We start from the raw sequence: 18022 nt of genomic DNA, 5'->3' as shown, positions 1-18022 counted from the left end.
ATTTTAGCAATGAGCAATTTATCGTGCAGATGATGGCAGACTAATCCTTGTGAGAAACCCCAAGACATGTTTTCCTACAGTCTATGTACACATTTTGCCTACAATTTTACATCCAGATGGTTGAGTGAAGAAGACACACACACACAGACACAGATCTACATTCACTCAAACACAAGTGAAGCAGTCCAAGATTGCCTGTAATTCAGGCCTGCATTAATGCTTTATTTGAGTGGTTGTTTGTGCGTGTATTTATATGAGTGTGTGCTTGTGAGAGTGTGTATTTATATGTCTGTGCATATGCGTGTATGTATGTATTTATGTGAGTTTATATATTTATCTGTGTTTGTATTTAGTGTGTGTATTTATGTGTATATCTGTGTCTGTGTGTGTGTATCTGTGTTTATGTGTAATTATGTGTGTGCATGTGTGTTTATGCATGTGTGTGAATGTTTGAGTGTGTATTTAGTGTGTGTGCATGCATGTGTGTGTATTTATGTGTGTGCATTTATGAGAGTGTGTGTGTGTGTGTGTGTGTGTGTGTGTGTGTGTGTGCATTTATGAGTGTGTGTGTGTGTGTGTGTGTGTGTATTTATGAGTGTGTGTGCGCGTGCGTACGTGCATGCATGTATGTGCGTGTCTTGCAATGTGTTGCTAACTCCACCGGGCGGCAGTAGTTGCACACAATTGCCATTGAGATCCACACTGCACCGAGCCAGTTGTCCTACTAACTGTGGCCAGTCTGGATGTGGTCAGTCTGGATGTGTCCCCGGTGAGATTGTAAAGGCAGCACCTACATGGGTGCAAATCCTGGAAATGTCTAACAACAAAATGTAACTACTTGGACCAAATAATTCCCTTGTTGGTGACGTCACAGAGCCTCTGTGCTTTAGGTGTCCGTTTATTATTGTCACATGTACCAAGGTACAGAGAAAAGCTTTGTTTTCATAAGTTATAGGAGCAGAATTAAGCCATTCGGCCCATCGTCTACATTCAATCATGGCTGATCTATCTTTCCCTCTCAACCCCATTCTCCTGCCTTCTCCTTACACCCGTACTAATCAAAATCTATCCATCTCCACCTTAAAAATACGTCTTTGGAGTGTGGGAGAAAACCGGAGCACCCGGAGAAAACCCATGGGGACACAGGGAGAACGTACAAACTCTGTACAGACAGCGCCTGTAGTCAGGATCGAACCCTGGGGTCTCTGGAGCTGTAAGGCAGCAACTCTACCACTGCGCCACCGTGTGGTCAAATACCTGAGTGCAGGATCCCAGAGTAGGGATCACTGGGTGACAGGCAGATGGACTTCTGACCTCTGCGGCCGTACCTCCTCACAGGCCGGTGGACAGGCGGGACTTCAGGCACCTCCACCTCCCGTCTGTGGAAGCAAGTAGAATGTTAACCATAAAGCACAGCGTTAGTCACATTACTTCCTCTTACCGAGTCCACATCACAAGATTAGAATTTGTTCATCCAGAGCTGAACACACGTCTCGGCATCTGCACACAATGGCATCTTGTGCTTCTTGTGCTTCTTGTGCGTAGTGGTGGAAAGATTGGTGGAAACAGGGCCGCGACGTGAACACTCTTTCCTTGACCCCGTCACAATACTGAGCGCATTCAACTGCGCACAAGTGTGAACTTAAATATGTATGCGTATAGTTGTGTCTATATGTATATATTGATTGGGTGTGTATGCATGGGTTTGTGTATTTATGTATGTATATATGTGTGCATCTGTGTGTGTGTGTATATATGTGTGTGTGTATATATGCGTGTGCATCTATATTTATTTGTGTGTATTTGTGTGTGTGCACGTGTATTTATGTATGTGTGTGTGTTTGTGTACTTGTGTGTGTGTGTGTTGTGTCTGTGTGTGTGTAATGGGGGGGGTGTGCTTGTGTGTGCGTGCGTATATTTGAGTGTGTGTGGTGTCTGTGTGTGTGCCTGTGTGTTGTGTCTGTGTGAGTGTGTGTGGGGGTGTGTGTGTATGTGTGGGGCTGTGTGTGTGTGTGTGTGTGTGTGTGGGGGTGTGTGTGTGGGGCTGTGTGTGTGTGTGTGTGTGTGTGTGTGTGTGCCTGTGTGTTGTGTCTGTGTATGTGTGTGTGTGGGGTGGGGTGTGTGTGTGTTGTGTCTGTGTGTGTGGGGTGTGTGTGTGTATATGTGTGGGGTGTGTGTGCGTGCGTGTGTGTGTGTGTGTGTGTGTGGTGCGTGTGTGGGTGTGTGTGTGTGGGTGCGTGCGTGTGTGTGTGTTGTGTGTGTGTGCGCGTGCGCGTGCATGCGTGCGTGTGTGTACATGCGTGTGTGTGTGCACGCGTGCGTGCGTGTGTGGAGGGGGTGCATGCGTGCGTGTGTGTGCATTTGCGTGTGTGCGCGTGTTTGCGCATGTGTGTGTGTGTGCGTGCGTGTGCGTGCGCGCGTGTGCGTGTGTGTGTGTGTGTGTGTGCGCGTGTGTGTGTGCGTGCGTGTGCGTGTGCGTGTGAGACACTGACATTGGATCTTCATCACAATTGGTCAAAATCTATATTAAAGCCGTTGATTCCAAGTAGAAGTTTGAGAGCAGTGTGGTAACTGAGACAGTGCAGTGTAAATAAGATGTGTTTGGGAACCGAATGTAAGTTGTCAAAAACCAGTTGATCGGCATGACAATATATTGCTTAATTCCCTATGTAGTTAATTACCCAAAAGCTAGATCGTCTAATCCCTGGATTCTTGGAGTCATGCAGCATGGAAACAGGTCCTTTGGCCCACTGAGTCCATGCTGACCGTGTGCACGAAGCTTACACAAATCCCATTTATTCACTGCACCCACAGAGGGTCGAAAGGGAAGATAGATCAGTTATGATTTAATGGTGGAGATAGACACAAATGACTGGTTTAACTCAGCAGGTCAGGTAGCATCTCTGGAGAAAAGGAATAGGTGACATTTTGGGTAGGGGCCCTTCTTCATATTTAAAGATAGAGGTGAGGGGGAAGGGGGAATAGGAAGCAAGAAAAGTGCAGAACAAATCAGGGCCGGCAAAAGATGACCTCAGGCAGGGTGGAGTCCATAATGGGCCGGATGGTCTGATTCTGCTCCTGTGTAGGGGATGGCTGGTTAGTGCAGACTCAGTGGCCTGAAGGGCTTGTTTCCGTGCTGTTTCTCTAAACTAAACTAAGCCATTTGGGAAGCAGGAGATAACAAAGGCTTTCTGTTCCTCATTAGCATCATCTCTCACTGTCATCCCTTTTATAGAACATAGAACAATGCCGCACAAGATCAGGCCCTTTGGCCCACCATGTTTGCACCAATCGTGATACCAAGACCAACTCTTATCTTTTTCTCCAATTTCTCCAGGTGCTCCAGTTTCCTCCCACATTCCAAAGACGTACAGGTTTGTAGGTTAATTGGCTTGTAAAAATTTGTAAACTGTCCCTAGTGTGTAGGATAGTGTATGGGGTGATCGCTGGCAGGTGTGGACTCGGTGGGCCGAAGGGCCTGTTTCCGTGCTGTATCTCAAAAGTCTAAAGTCTTGTGTTAGTTGCCAATTCCTGACCGTTATCCATCTAATAACAACCTAAAATATCATCTATCCCAGGTCTCCAGAGCTGCTGCCTGACCCTCTGAGTTACTCCATCACTTTGTGTCTTTTTTTAAATAAACCAGTGTCTGCAGTTCCTTGTGTCTCCAAGCAAAGCCAAGATCATTTTCTCTGCCTGACGACAAGGGGAGCACTACCACTAAGTACCTGTTGGTGGCGGCATTGAGCTGTGTGACATGTTTTAAGATCATTAGGGGGAATACTATTAAACTGCAGGTGTGTGCAGGAAGGAATTGCAGATGCTAGTTTACACAGAAGAGAGACACAAAATGCTGGAGTAACTCAGTAGGTCAGGCAGCATCTCAGGAGAGAAGGAATGGGTGACGTTTCGGGACCCGAAACGTCACCCATTCCTTCTCTCCTGAGATGCTGCCTGACCCGCTGAGTTACTCCAGCATTTTGTGAATAAGGACTGCTAGATTGTTATATGTGTAGGTTTGCTTGGTTAGTGTGAATTCTGACTATGACAAACTATTTATGGAGAGAGAGGGAAAGCAAGGGCTACTTGAAGTTCGAGAAGTCAATGTTCATACCGCTGGGGTGTAAGCTGCCCAAGCGAAATATGAGGTGCTGTTCCTCCAATTTGCTCTGACAATGGAGGAGGGCCAGGGCAGAAAGGTCAGTGTGGGAATAGGAGGGGGAGTTAAAGTGTTGAGCCACCGGGAGGTCAGGTAGGTTTAGGCGGACTGAGCGGAGGTGTTCAGCAAAACGATCGGCGAGCCTGCGCTCGGTCTCGCCGATGTACAGGAGTCCACACCTGGAACAGCGGATACAGTAGATGAGGTTGGAGAAGGTGCAAGTGAACCTCTGCCTCACCTGAAAAGACTGTCGGGGTCTTTGGACAGAGTCAAGGGGGGAGGTAAAGGGACTGGTGTTGCATCTCCTGCAGTTGCAGGGGAAAGTACCTGGGGAGGGGGTGGTTTGGGTGGGAAAGGACGAGTTGGTCAGGGAGTTGCGGAGGGAACGGTCTCTGCGGAAAGGGGTGGAGATGGGAAAATATGGTCAGTAGTCACCTATTCCTTTTCTCTGGAGATACTCCCTGAGCCATTGTTACTCCAGCATTTTGTGTCTATCTTTGGTGTAAGCCAGCATCTGCAGTTCCTTCCTACACTAATTCTGGATGGGTTTGTTAGGCTAATGGGCAGGCAAACGAGGCTAGCCTAAGGGCTGGGCTTCTTGGTCGGCCTCTCCCACACTCCAAAGACGTGCGGGGTTGAAGGTTAATTGCCCACTGTAAATTGTCCCTCGTGTGGAGGATACTGCTAGTGTACGGGGTGATCGCCAGTCAGCACAGGCTCGGTGGGCTGAAGGGCCTCTTTTCCACGCTGTATGTCTAAAGGCTAAGACAAGTTTGCTGGGTGAGTGGTGATGATGTACGGGCTTGCTGGTTCAGTGTGAGTCACGAGCTGCGTTACTGTGTTACGGCCTCAGCGGCCGGTGTGCGGAGATGGGTGACCCACCTCTCTCGACTGGTCTGCTCCTCAATGGTGTCCATTGCACACTCCAGGGAGCCCTGGAGAGACTGGAGCTGCTCCATGGTCTCACGCAGCAGGAAGCGAGTGACAAACTGCTCCAGCATCGACGAGCTCTGGTATTCCTAGCAAACGGATGAAGAAGGTTCAGTCAGGGACAAGAGCGCAAGGTATTGCAGAGTTGTGGATGTAGCCCAGTCCATCACGTAGAGCAGGCTCTCCACCATTCACTCCATCTACACTGCAATGGTTCAATGGTACCTTATTTGTCACATGTACCAGGGTATGGTGAACCTCACCACTATACATCAGCACTCGGTCATCTTGCTGCCTCAGGAAAGCAGCCAGCATAATCCATGGTTTGTCCCACTCCGATCATTCCTTCTCCCTGCACCCATCAAACTGAATACACAGAAACCTGAAAGTGTGCAACACCGGACTCAGGAACAGCTTCTTCCCCTCTGTTATCAGGCTTCTGGAAGCGAGGGTACTGTCCGATTCACCTCTACCCCATTGTAGACATTGGACTTTGTCACTGGATGCGCCACAATGTTGAGAACTATGCATCTTCCCCTTTGCTCTATCTATTGCACTTGAGTTTGAACTGATTGTATCTGTGTATCTGATTTGCATGGACAGCATGCAAAACAAAGCCCTTCACTGCACCTCAGTACATGTGGACAATAATAAACCTAAAGCTAAGCATTCTCGCATACATACTCGAGTGGATGTACATCAGAGTTCATTCGGTTAACCAAATGAGGAAAGATTGGAGTGATTTTTTAAATGATGAGAGATGTTGTGAGGCTGAGAGTTTTGTGAAATGTGATCAGTGGGCAAAGCCTTCGATGACTGGTCTATGAAAGTGACATGCTACAATGCTGAGAACTGTATTCTGCATTCAGTATCTCCTCCTTTGCTCCACCTATTGTACTTGAGTTTGACTTATTGTATTTATGTATGGTATATCTGCATCAGATTGGACAGCATGCAAAACAAAGCTACACATGACAACAATAATCCTAAAGCTAAAGATATCCTAAAGTCAAGCTTACAGCGCCGCAGACCCGGGTTCGATCCCGACTAAGGGTGCTGTCCGTACGGAGTTTGAACATTCTCCCTGTGACCGCGTGGGTTTTGTTTGCAATCATGTAAGGACTTTTTCCCTGACTGGATAGCACTTAACCAGAGGCTTTTCACTGTACCTCGGTAGACTGTACCTCGGTAAACTAAACTCACTACACTGGGCGGCACAGTAGCGCAGCAGTAGAGTTCGATCCTGAATCCGGGTGCTGCCTGTACGGTGTTTGTATGTTCTCCCTGTGACTGCATGGGTTTTCTCCAGGTGCTCTGGTTTCCTATCACATTACAGGTTTGTAGGTTAAGTTGTAAAATTGGCCCATGTTGTGTGTAGGTTAGTGTATGGGGTGATTGCCGGTCGGCAAGGACTCGGTGGGCCAATGTTTCCACGCTGTATCTCTGAGATCTAAAGTAAATGACCGCAAGAAATTGCAGAGAGTTGCATATGTAGAACTGTCCATCACACAGACCAGACTCCCCCACCATTGAATCCACCGGCACTTCACTCTGCCTTGGAAAAGCAGCCAACATAATCAAAGACTTGTCCCACCCTGGTCATTCCATCTTCTCCCCGAACCTTTTGAGCTGAAGATACAGAAGCGTGACCACCAGACTCAGGAACAGTCCATCACTGGTACTGGCCTCCCGACCATCGAAGGCATCTACAGGAGTCACTGCCTCAAAAGGGCAGCCGGCATCGTCATGGATCCGCACCACCCTGGCCACACTCTCGTTGCACTCCTGCCATCGGGAAGAAGGTTCAGGTGCCTGAAAACTGCGACGTCCAGGTTCAGTAGCAGCTTCTTCCCATCAGGCTATTAAACACTACAATATCCTTGACCCTTGAGCTTCTTCCTCCGTTATCATTTTTTTGTCCCTCTCAACCCCATTCTCCCGCCTTCTCCCCATAACCCCTGACACCCGTACTAATCAAGAACCTGTCAATCTCTGCCTTAAAAATATCGATTGCCTTGGCCTCCACAGCCATCTGTGGCAAAGAATTCCACAGATTCACCACCCTCTGGCTAAAGAAACTCCTCCTCATCTCCTTTCAAAAGGTGCAGCCTTTTATTCTGAGGCTATGGCCTCTGGTCCTGGACTCTTCCACTAGTGGAAACATCCTCTCCACATCCACTCTATCCAGGCCTTTCACTATTCAGTAAGTTTCAATGAGGACCCCCCTCATCTTTCTAAACTCCAGCGAGTATAGGCCCAGTGCCGTCAAACACTCATCCTATGTTAACCCAATCATTCCTGGGATCGTTCTCGTAAACCTCTTCTGGACCCTCTCCTGTGCCAGCACATCCTTCCTCAGATATGGGCCCCTACACTGCTCACAAAACCGTACATCGGCTTTAGTATCCATTGCCACCTGACCTGGAATGACCTGTCTAACTTCGAGTGAGGTCATGTGCAAATTGGAGGAACAGCTCCTCATATTTCGCTTGGGCAGCTTACAACCCAGTGGTATGATTTCTCTAATTTCAAGTAGCCCTCGCATTCCCTCTCTCTCCGACCCTCCCCCACCCTAGTGGTCCTGCTAGTCTCACTGTTCGTATCCCTTTGCTATCACCTCTTCCACAGCCAACAATGGACCATTTCCTTGGTTATCGGTGCTGGCTCTGATTTGTTTTGAACCTTTTCATACCTTTAGTTTCCCTCTCCCCTGACTCTCGGTCTGAAGAAGGGTCTCGACCCGAAACGTCAACTATTCCTTTTCTCCAGAGATGCTGCCTGGCCCGCTGAGTTACTCCAGCATTTTGTGTCTAATTTTGAAGTGGTTAGTTCTTGATAAATGACTGCTTGAGCAGACTAGGACAGGGTCCTCTTGAAAAGAGGAGTTTGACGTTCAAGATCAGAACAGGGATTGATGGAGCAGGCATGAAGAAGATGTTTTAGCTTGCGTGTGAGAACAGGGCTGAAAACCAGCTGCTAAATAAATCCAATGGGATATTTAGAAGAAGCATCTTTACTTCGAGAGTGGATGAAAAGTGGAACTCACTACCATTGGGAATAGTTGAGTAAAAGGCAGAGATGTATTTAAAGGAAAGCAGATTAGTTTCTCTGGAGCGTCAGAGGTTCAGGGGAAACCTGATAGAAGTACAGAATGTAAAACTATGAGAGGCGTAGGCAGGATTGACGGGATAGATGGTCAGAGTCTTTTCACCAGAGTGCAAATGTCAAAGACTAGGTGACGTGGCTTTAAGGTGTGAGAGGGCAGATTATAATGGTGATGTGCAGGGCAAGTATTTCACACAGAGATGGTGGATGACTGCTATGGCTGCTGGAGGTGATGGAAGCAGATACGACAGTGGCGTAATGCCACTATTCTCTAAAAATAGGTTTTTGGATAGGCACATAGATATGTGGGAGGTCATAGAGTCAGAGAATGACACAGTGTGAAAATAGGTCCCTCGCCTCAACTTGCCCACAATGGCCGACACGTCCCACCTGCCGGCATTTGGGCCCTATCCCTCCAAACCTGTCCCATCCAAGCACGCTCCCATGAGATGGAGGGATATGGATCACGTGCAGGCAGAAAAAATTGGTTGAACCCTTTTATCATGCTCGGCATGGTTATTGTGGGCCGAAGGGCCTGTTCCCTGGTTGAACTGTTCTGTGTTCTGTGATAATGGAAAAGAAAGGCAAATTGTCGAAGGAAAACTTTAGATACAATCTGGGTTTCTGAGCAAAGCTTTGTGGAACCCAACTGAATGTTGACATGGATAGACACAAAGTGCTGGAGAAATTCAGCAGATCAGTTCTCCAGAGTTACTGCCTGACCTGCTGAGTTACTCCAGCAGTGTACAGCTATCCTTGGTATAAACCAGCATCTGTAGTTCCTTTTTATTACATGTATGTTGGGAAGATCTTGATGAAACATTTAGGTTCAGGTCAAGATACAGATAAAGGATGAAGGGAATAACGTTTAGTGCTTTTAGTGCAAGATAAAGTCCAGTAAAGTCTGATTAAAGATAGTCCAGGCGTCTCCAATGAGGTAGATTGTAGCACAGGACCACTCTCTTATTGTTGATAGAATAGAAACATAAAAACATAGAAAATAGGTGCAGGAGTAGGCCATCCGCCATTCAATATAATCATGGCTGATCATCCAGCTCAATAACCTGTACCTGCCTTCTCTCCATACCCCCTGATCCCTTTAGCCATAAGGGCCACATCTAACTCCCTCTTAAATATAGCCAATGAACTGGCCTCAACTACCTTCTGTGGCCGAGAATTCCACAGACTCACCACTCTCTGTGTGAAGAAATGTTTTCTCATCTCGGTCCTAAAAGACTTCCCCCTTATCCTTAAGCTGTGACCCCTGGTTCTGAACTTCCCCAACATCGGGAACAATCTTCCCGCACCTAGCCTCTCCAACCCCTTAAGAATTTTATATGTTTCAATAAGATCCCCCCTCAGTCTTCTAAATTCCAGCGAGTACAAGCCCAGTCTATCCAGTCTTTCTTCATATGAAAGTCCTGCCATCCCAGGGATCAATCTGGTGAACCTTCTCTGTACTCCCTCTAAGGCTAGAATGTCTTTCCTCAGATTAGGAGACCAAAACTGTACACAATACTCCAGGTGCGGTCTCACCAAGGCCCTGTACAACTGCAGCAGAACCTCCCTATACTCAAATCCTCTTGCAATGGTTCAGTTGCCTGATAACAGCTGGGACGATATTGTCCCTGAATCTGGAGGTATGTTTTCACACTTCTGTATCTCTTGTCTGATGGGAGAAGGGAGAAGAGGGAGTGACCGTGGTGAGACTGGTCCTTGAAGATGCTGGTGGCCTTGCCGAGGCAGCGTGAAGTGTAGATGGTGGTTTTAAGTTGATGCCCAAATGAATTTGCAATATGAAGCCCCTGCTTCAGCCTTGAGCAACTGGGTAACACATCACCCATTACTGGAGGCTCTGCAAGGAAGCACCTGGACTTCTAACGTGAGGAACGCATTTGCAACAGAAAGAGTGCAGCAAAGATTCACCAGAAAAATTCTCAAAAATTAAATAGACAGGCCCCACAGTCTAGAGTTTAGAAGAATGGGGCAGCACAGTGGCGTAGCGGTAAAGCTGCAGCCTTACAGCGCCAGAGACCCAGGTTTGATCCTGACTATAGGTGCTGTCTGTAACCTGTGACCACGTGGGTTTCCACCGAGTGCTCCGGTTTCCTCCCACACTCCAAAGATGTGCAGGTTTGTTGATTAATTGGCTTCTGTAAATTGTAAATTGTCCCTTGTGTGTAGGATAGTGCCAGTGTGTGGGTTGATCGCTGGTCGGTGCAGACCAAAGATACTAGAGGAGCAAGATGAACCACTCCGTCGAAATCGCCTACACTGAAGTGTAGCACGCAAAGGAGCGAAACGTCCACCATTTTAGTAGGCAAAACCCGCCGATCGCTATGCCCCTCACGGTGTTGGGGAAACAGTATGTGTGATGATACCATAAAAATGCAGAATATATCTCATTTATCAATTCACAGATTTTTGTATTTTTCTTTTTAAATGTTTCTGCATGTTTCTGCCTACTAAAATGGCGCCGTGACATACTATTGTTTTTAGAGTCGAGTGGTCTATCTTGCTCCTCTAGTATCTTTGGTGCAGACCCGGTGGGCCGAAGGGCCTGTTTCCACGCTGTTACTCTAAAGTCTAAAGTGTTATAATCTACCGGAACATGATCTATATTCTTTGATTGCCCGCACGTCCGTCTGCCTATCTAAAAGCCTCTTAAAATGCCATTACCGTATCTGCCTAATAAATACAAATCAGTCTTGATTGCGGACTGTGAGGGCGATGCTCTCTCAATGACTTCATCGCCCCCCCAGGGACCAGCGAACAAATGTCACCCTGCATGTCCAATCTTCAGAAGCATTCTGTGATCGATTTTCTGCTGTTAGTCATTAAAAACATGCAGTGTGCAATTAAATTCCAAAGCAGGGGTCTCTACTTCCAGCCCTGTGGTGAGAAGCAGGGAGGGTAATGGTTGAGGAACATTTCCATCAGCTTGCTATTTTTTGCAACTGAATATCTGCTGCTAATGCGAGATTCGCAACAACAGCAAGAACCCTAATGAGCACATTGTGCTTCAGTGATCTGGTGATGAAAAGCCACAGTTGGACTGCAGTGGCCTCGTATTCAATCAAACACGCAGCAGCACAGCGGTAGAGTTGCTGCCTCACAGCGCCAGAGATCCTGACTACGGGTGCTGTCTGTACGGAGTTTGTACGTTCTCCCCGTGACCGCGTGGGTTTTCTCCGAGATCTTCGATTTCCTCCCACACTCCAAAGACGTACAGGTTTGTAGGTTGATTGGTTTGGTGTGTGAATCAATTATCCCTAGTATGTGTAGGAGAGTGTCAGTGTCTGGGGATCGCTGGTCGGTGTGGACTCGGTGGGCTGAAGGGCCTGTTTCCGAGCTGTATCTCTAAAGTCTAAAGATCGAGGAGAGGTAGCATGCGATCACAAAGCAGGTATTTGGAACATGGAAGAGGAGTTGTAATGTTATTAAGGGATAGCAGCCTCTTTGGGATTTGATTGCTTGCATCCTAGCCAGATTACAACGTACCTTCTTGGTTTTGTCCATGGCCTTGAGAATGGAGATGTTAAGTTGGTCCAAAGCAGACAGGACACTTTCAAACTCTCCCATGTGCTCCGAAAAATACTCTGAGAAAACAAAAGTCCAGTTTTCAATTCCCTCTTGCACAAAGCAACTAGTATAATGTTTAATCTCATTATATCAGAGTGTGGATGCAAGATGTCCAGAGGCGGCACAGTGGCGCAGCGGTAGAGCTGCTGCCTCACAGCGCCAGAGACCCGGGTTCAATCCTGACAACGGGTGCTGTCTGTATGGAGTTTGCACTTTCTCTCTGTGACCACGTGGGTTTTCACCGGGTTCTCCGTACAGGTTTGTAGGTTAATTGGCTTCTGTAAAATTGTAAATTGTCCCTAGTGTGCAGGATGGTGTTAGCGTACAGGGTAATCGCTGGTAGGCACGGACTCAGTGGGCCGAAGGGCCCTTCCCCACGCTGTATCTCTAAAGTCTAAAGTCTAAAGTCTGAGAAAAATGTTGTTATGGAGGAGGGACATTATTTGCCGAGCGTGGTTACTTTGCAAGAAAGGAGTGAGGGGAGAGTTAATTGAGATGCATAAAATCGTGAGAGGCCCCACTAGGACAAACAGAAAGGGCCGGTTTTCCTTTGAAAGGCAGGTATTGACTATGAGAAACAGGTTTAAATAACTGCTGGAAAGATGACAGAGAAAGGTGAAGAGGAAGGTCGGTACGCTGATCAATCCTGGGGCTCGCCTGGATCGGGCACCGCTCCATAAGACCGAGAGCGGACTTTGGTAATGACGCCAAATCTGGCAACTCGAAAAATAATTTCGCTGTGATTTGCATGTTTGACAATAGAGCACTAGAGGACTATTGAACTATTGTGAAAAAATAATTTTGTTCAATGAGTGTTAGGAGTGTGAAGTTCTTTGGTTTAATTTAATTTAGTTTAGTTTAGTTTAGTTTAAAGATACAGCATTGAAACAGGCCCTTCGGCCCACCGAGCCAACGCCTACCAACGATCACCCGTTCACACTATTTATATGTTATCCCACTTTCTCATCCACCTTACGCACAAGGGGCAATTTACAGAGGCCAATCAACCTACAAATCTGCACATTTTTGTGATGTGGGTGGAAATCGGAGCACATAGAGGAAACCCTTGTGGTCGCAGGAAGAACATGCAAACGCCACACAGGCAGCACCCAGGGTAGAGATCGAACTCGGGTCTCTGGTGCTGTGAGGCAGCGGCTCTACCAGCTGCGCCACTGTGCTACCATAAGTTCATAAGTCATAAGTGCAGAGTTAGCCCATTTGGCCCATCGAATCTACTCCGCCATTCCATCATGGCTGACCTATCTTTCCTTCTCCACCCACAGAGGGTTGTCCTAAAGGGGTCGATGGAGAGAGAACCCTTCCCACAAGCACACTGCACCTGTGGTAGAACTGGATGAGCCACAACCTGCGGGGTTACCGATCGAGAGCGGGGAGGTGGAATCAATCTACTGTCGGCCAGCATAGGAACGATGGGCCGAACGGACTCTTCCTGGCTGGTTCTGGGACCTCCGCAGGTGGGCGACAAGGAGACTGGAGCAGAGGGTGAGTGATTCGCATTCTCTGCCCGCTGCTTGCCCTCCACACCATGAAATGGGTCACTAACTAATGATGCACATCCTCGCTCGACATGTCCGGGAAAAGCGCCCGCCAGTGACGTCTGTCTTTAACGTTGAAGGATCTGCTTTGACAGGTTGCCTGAGTGCGTGGAAGAAGTGTCTCTTCCCAGCAAACGGCGTTGAGGATGGGGAGGTTGTTAACGAGCCTGAATATAGGCGTTCGCTGGTCCCAAAACACACAGCGCGGCGGAGTGAAATCAAACAACAACAAGTGGCAGAAATGAAAGGGAACAAAATACTTGTGACTTACCACACAATTCTTCTGTATCCAAGTTGCTGTTGTGAGGATTAAAAAAATTAAATTAGAAGGACACAAGCAACAATTATTCAAAACGTCAATCGCAACATGGATATGGATCACGTCCAGGCCTTGGTATTATGTCCAGCACGGTGTTTATGGGCCGAAGGGCCTGTTCCTGTGCTGTACTTTTTATGTTCTATGTTCTAAATAAGTTCATAAGTCATAGGAGCAGAATTAGGCCATTCGGCCCTTCAAGTCTACTCCGCCATTCAATCTTGTCTGATCTATCTTTCCCTCTCAACCCCTTTCTCCTGCCTTCTCCCCATCACCTCTGACATGTAAGAATCATATGCAGCAATGTAACAATGTGAAGAAGATGTTTCCACTAGTGGGAGAGTCTAGGACCAGAGGCCATATCCTCAGAATAAAAGAACATATCTTTAAGAAGGAGATGAGGAAGAATTTCTTTAGTCAGAGGATGGTGAATCTGTGGAAGTCATTGCCACAGATGGCAGTAGAGGCCACGTCATTGGGTATTTGTAAGGTAGAGATTGATAGAGTCTTGATTAGTAAGGATGTCAGGTGTTATGGCGAGAAGGCAGGAAAATGGGGTTGAGAGGGAACAATAGACCAGCAATGAATGAATGGCGGAGAAGACTTGATGGGTTGAATGGCCTAAATTCTGCTCCTATAACTTAGGAGCTTGTGAATAATTTCAAATCAGTAAACTCAGTTTGGGATATGAATGTGAGTTCTGTTTTTTTTAGTTTAGAAGTACAGCATGCAAACAGGCCCTTCGTCTCACCGAGTCCGCACTGACCAATGATCTCCGCACATTAACACTATACTATACTAGGGACAATATTTACATTTATACCAAGCCAATTAACCTATAAACCTCTCTGTCTGTGGAGAGTGGGAGGAAACAGAAGTTCTCAGAGAAAACCTACCCAGGTCACGAGGAGAACGTACACTCTGTAGAGACAAGCACCCGTAGTCAGGGTCGAACCTGAGTCTCTGGCGCTGTAAGCACTGTAAGGCAACAACTCTACCGCTGCGCCACCGTGCAGCCCACTGAAAGTCAAAGATACACCAAGAGCGTGGCATTGTGGTGCAGCGGTAAAGTTGCTGCCTTCCCCCGCCCTCCCTACAGATGGCCCAGGCCAGAACCTCACCAGGTTCTGCAGGAAGATCATAAGGTCATAAGTGATAGGAGCAGAATTAGGCCTTTCGGCCCATCAAGTCTACTCCGCCATTCACTCACGGCTGATCTATCTCTCCCTCCAAACACCATTCTCCTGCCTTCTCCCCATAACCTCTAACACCCGTACTAATCAAGAATCTATCTATCTCTGCCTTAAATATATCCACTGACTTGGCCTCCACAGCCTTCTGTGGCGAAGAATTCCACAGATTCACCACCCTCTGACTAAAGAAATTCCTCTTCATTTCCTTCCGAAAAGAACGTCCTTTAATTCTGAGGCTATGACCTCTAGTCTTAGACTCTCCCACTAGTGCAAACATCCTCTCCACATCCATTCTATCTAAGCCTTTCACTATTCTGTGCATTTCAATGCGGTCCCCCCTCACTCTTCTAAACTCCCGCGAGTACAGGCCCAGTGCAGTCAAACGCCAATCGTATGTTAACCCATTCATCCCTGGGATGCCATGATGCCAAGAGTGGTACTTACTCAGTGTGGTGCTTATCAATCTTGCGAAACAGCTCCCGTAATTCTTCAGTGCTCAGTATCCCATCGGCAAAGTATGCCTTAAACTCATCGAAGGAGAGTTTCCCATCGTCTGTAAGAGGCAGGCAAGGCAGGCTGTAAAGTTATCCGCCAGGTTGCGGAAGATCAGGTAGATTTTAACCCCGTCATGTGCGGGCAGAGGTTAGTTCAGCTGAGCACCGTGTTAGAACACGCAATATAGAAAGGTACAGCACAGTAAAAGGCCCTTCGGCCCACAACGTCTGTGCTGAAGACCATCGCTTATCTGCCTGCAGATAACCATATCCCTCCATTCCCTGCATATCCATGTGCCTATCCAAAAGTACCTTAAACGTCACTAACGTTTCTGCCTCCACCACCCTCCCTGGCAGTGCATTCCAGGCCCTCACCACCCTCTGTGTAAAAAAAATTACCCCACACGTCTCCTTTAAACTTTACCCCTCTCACCTTAAGGACTTCCTTGGAGACCTTTGAAACTATCTTTAAATTTGACTTTATCAGACTTCAATGTCATATCTTGCACTGAATGTTATATGCTTTATCTGTACACTGTGGACGGCTTGATTGTATTCATGTCTTTTCTCTGACTGGATAGCACGCAAATAAAAGCTTGTCACTGTACCTTGATACAGGTACCAACAACAATAAACTAAACTAGACTTCAAGTTATGTCCTCCAATATGTGATATTTCCATTCTGGGAAAGAGGTTCTGACTATCTACTTTATCTGTGCCTCTCAGAAATTTAATATGCTTCTATCAGGTCTCCCCTCAAACTCTGACATTCCAGAGAAAGCAATCCAAGCAGGTCCAGCCTCTCCCTGCAGCTGATACCCCTCAATCCAGGCATCATTGCGATAAGCCTCCTCTGCACCTGTTCCTAAGCCTCCACATCCTTCCTATAATGGGACAGACATTGTAGGCCTGGTCCTGTGCTGTACCTGTTCCATGTTCCAATATAATCACGCAATTCCTGGCCAGGGTGGACGAGGGGAAGGGTTTTGGAAACATGGTTAACGCTTCATTTCTGTAGACGTATGTCAACAAATCTGTACTCAGTCCCCAGGGCAATCAAGGCCGTTTGTAATTTCTACAACACTGTATAATCACTCGAGTTCACATCGGAAACAAGCCGGCGATGGCGGAGGTGCTTACCCAGGAGGCCGTGCACTACAGAAAGTGCCCAGACTGCAGCCGGACGCAACCGAGACAGTTAATACTCTCAGTGATGAACAGACACAGTGCTGGAGTAACACAGCGGGTCAGGCAGCAACTCTGGAGAACATGGATGGGTGGCGTTTCTGGTCAAGACTCCTCTTCAGACTCAGTGAGTTACTTTGGGCAGGGGATGGGGATGGTGATTACGACTTACGTACCTTCGCGGAATGTAACGCTTACCCAGGTCAGTGAGTGCCTGTATAGTTAGTGTGCCGTGTGTGGTATGCACATAATATACCAAGTGTGATATGCTGTTAGTATGAACTGCTGTATCGTGTTAGGGTGCAGAATGTGTGTACAGTTAATACCCTGTGGTATATATCATTAGTGTGTGTAGTATGGTATGGTATAGAGTGTGTGTGTGTGGTATAGTTAGTGTGTAGTATGGTATAAAATGTGTGTGTGTGTGTATGTGTTTGTGTGTGTTGGTATAGTAGTGAGTGTGTATGGTATACAGTTAGTGTGTGTGTTATGGTTTCTAGTTAGTCAGTACGTGAGGTATACAATTACTGATGAGTTTCAAATATTATAAAGCTGATGAGTGGGTATAGTGTTAGTGTGCTGAGTTTAGTATACAGTGCCCATGATGTGACTGTCAATTTCCCCTGTAAAAGGTTTATAGGATGTGGACAAAATCTACTAAAATATAACATTTTGTTAACTCACCATTCTTGTCAGCCCTTCGAAAGATCTGCAAAGAGTGAGATTGCAAACATTAATATAGTCATACAGCCTGGATACAGGCCCTTCAGCCCAACTTGCCCATGCCGACCAACACGCCCCATTCACACTAGTCTGGAGTAACTCAGCGGGTCAGGCAGCATCTCTGGAGAAAAAGGATGGGTGACGTTTCGGATCAGGACCCAACACTTTGTGTCTATCTTTGGCATAAACGAGCATCCACAGTTCTTTGTTTTCACATTCTCTTTGAAACTATCATAACCATGTACCTGTTTCTTAAACGTTGTGATAACTCCTGTTCAAATACCTCTTCCGGCAGCTCGTTCCATACACCAACCATCCTTTATGTAAAAAGGTTGCCCCTCAGGCTCCTATTAAATCTTCCCCCCACATTAAACCTATGTACCTATGTCTCTGGTTCTTGATTCCCCAACTCTGGGCAAGAGACTCTATGCATTTACCCGATCTATTCCTCTCATGATCTGTACACCTCTAAAAGATCATCCCTCATCCTCAATATCACACAACATACATCTCTGGAACGTGACAATGGTCATAACATTGTAATAAAATCAAGGTACTGACATTAAACCTGTATTAAACACCTGACGTTATGCAGTAGCGCGAGATCATTCTGGACAGCGTGAAGTTGGAAAACCCTAGGTCCAAGGATGAGAGATGTCAGTCGTAAGACTTGACTGCAGAAGTGGGGACTGTTCCCGGTGGAGAGCTGATGGAAGCAGACTTTGAAAGTTTAGTTTAGTTCAAAGATACAGCATGGACACAGCTTTGGCCCACCGAGT

General features: G+C 47.0%; 1 protein-coding gene across 2 annotated transcripts in view; it reads right to left on the bottom strand.

The window, feature by feature from the left end:
• LOC144604413 (N-terminal EF-hand calcium-binding protein 1-like) overlaps window positions 1–18022 on the bottom strand; it is a 59064-nt gene that overhangs the window by 15317 nt on the left and 25725 nt on the right. For both annotated transcript variants that reach the window (XR_013548719.1, XM_078418802.1), the window contains exons 2-7: window positions 17205–17229; window positions 15286–15394; window positions 13604–13629; window positions 11696–11793; window positions 5042–5178; window positions 1258–1379 (exon numbers count right to left, since the gene is read on the bottom strand). Coding sequence is in view for 1 of the 2 variants with exons in the window: in XM_078418802.1 (XP_078274928.1) it covers window positions 1258–1379; window positions 5042–5178; window positions 11696–11793; window positions 13604–13629; window positions 15286–15394; window positions 17205–17229 (517 nt within the window). In the remaining variant the exon portion in view is untranslated. The remainder of the gene's footprint in view (window positions 1–1257; window positions 1380–5041; window positions 5179–11695; window positions 11794–13603; window positions 13630–15285; window positions 15395–17204; window positions 17230–18022) is intronic.

Source organism: Rhinoraja longicauda, chromosome 22 (assembly GCF_053455715.1).
Source record: "Rhinoraja longicauda isolate Sanriku21f chromosome 22, sRhiLon1.1, whole genome shotgun sequence".
Classification (NCBI taxonomy): domain Eukaryota; kingdom Metazoa; phylum Chordata; class Chondrichthyes; order Rajiformes; family Arhynchobatidae; genus Rhinoraja; species Rhinoraja longicauda.
This window is presented reverse-complemented; position numbering and strand designations above follow the sequence as displayed.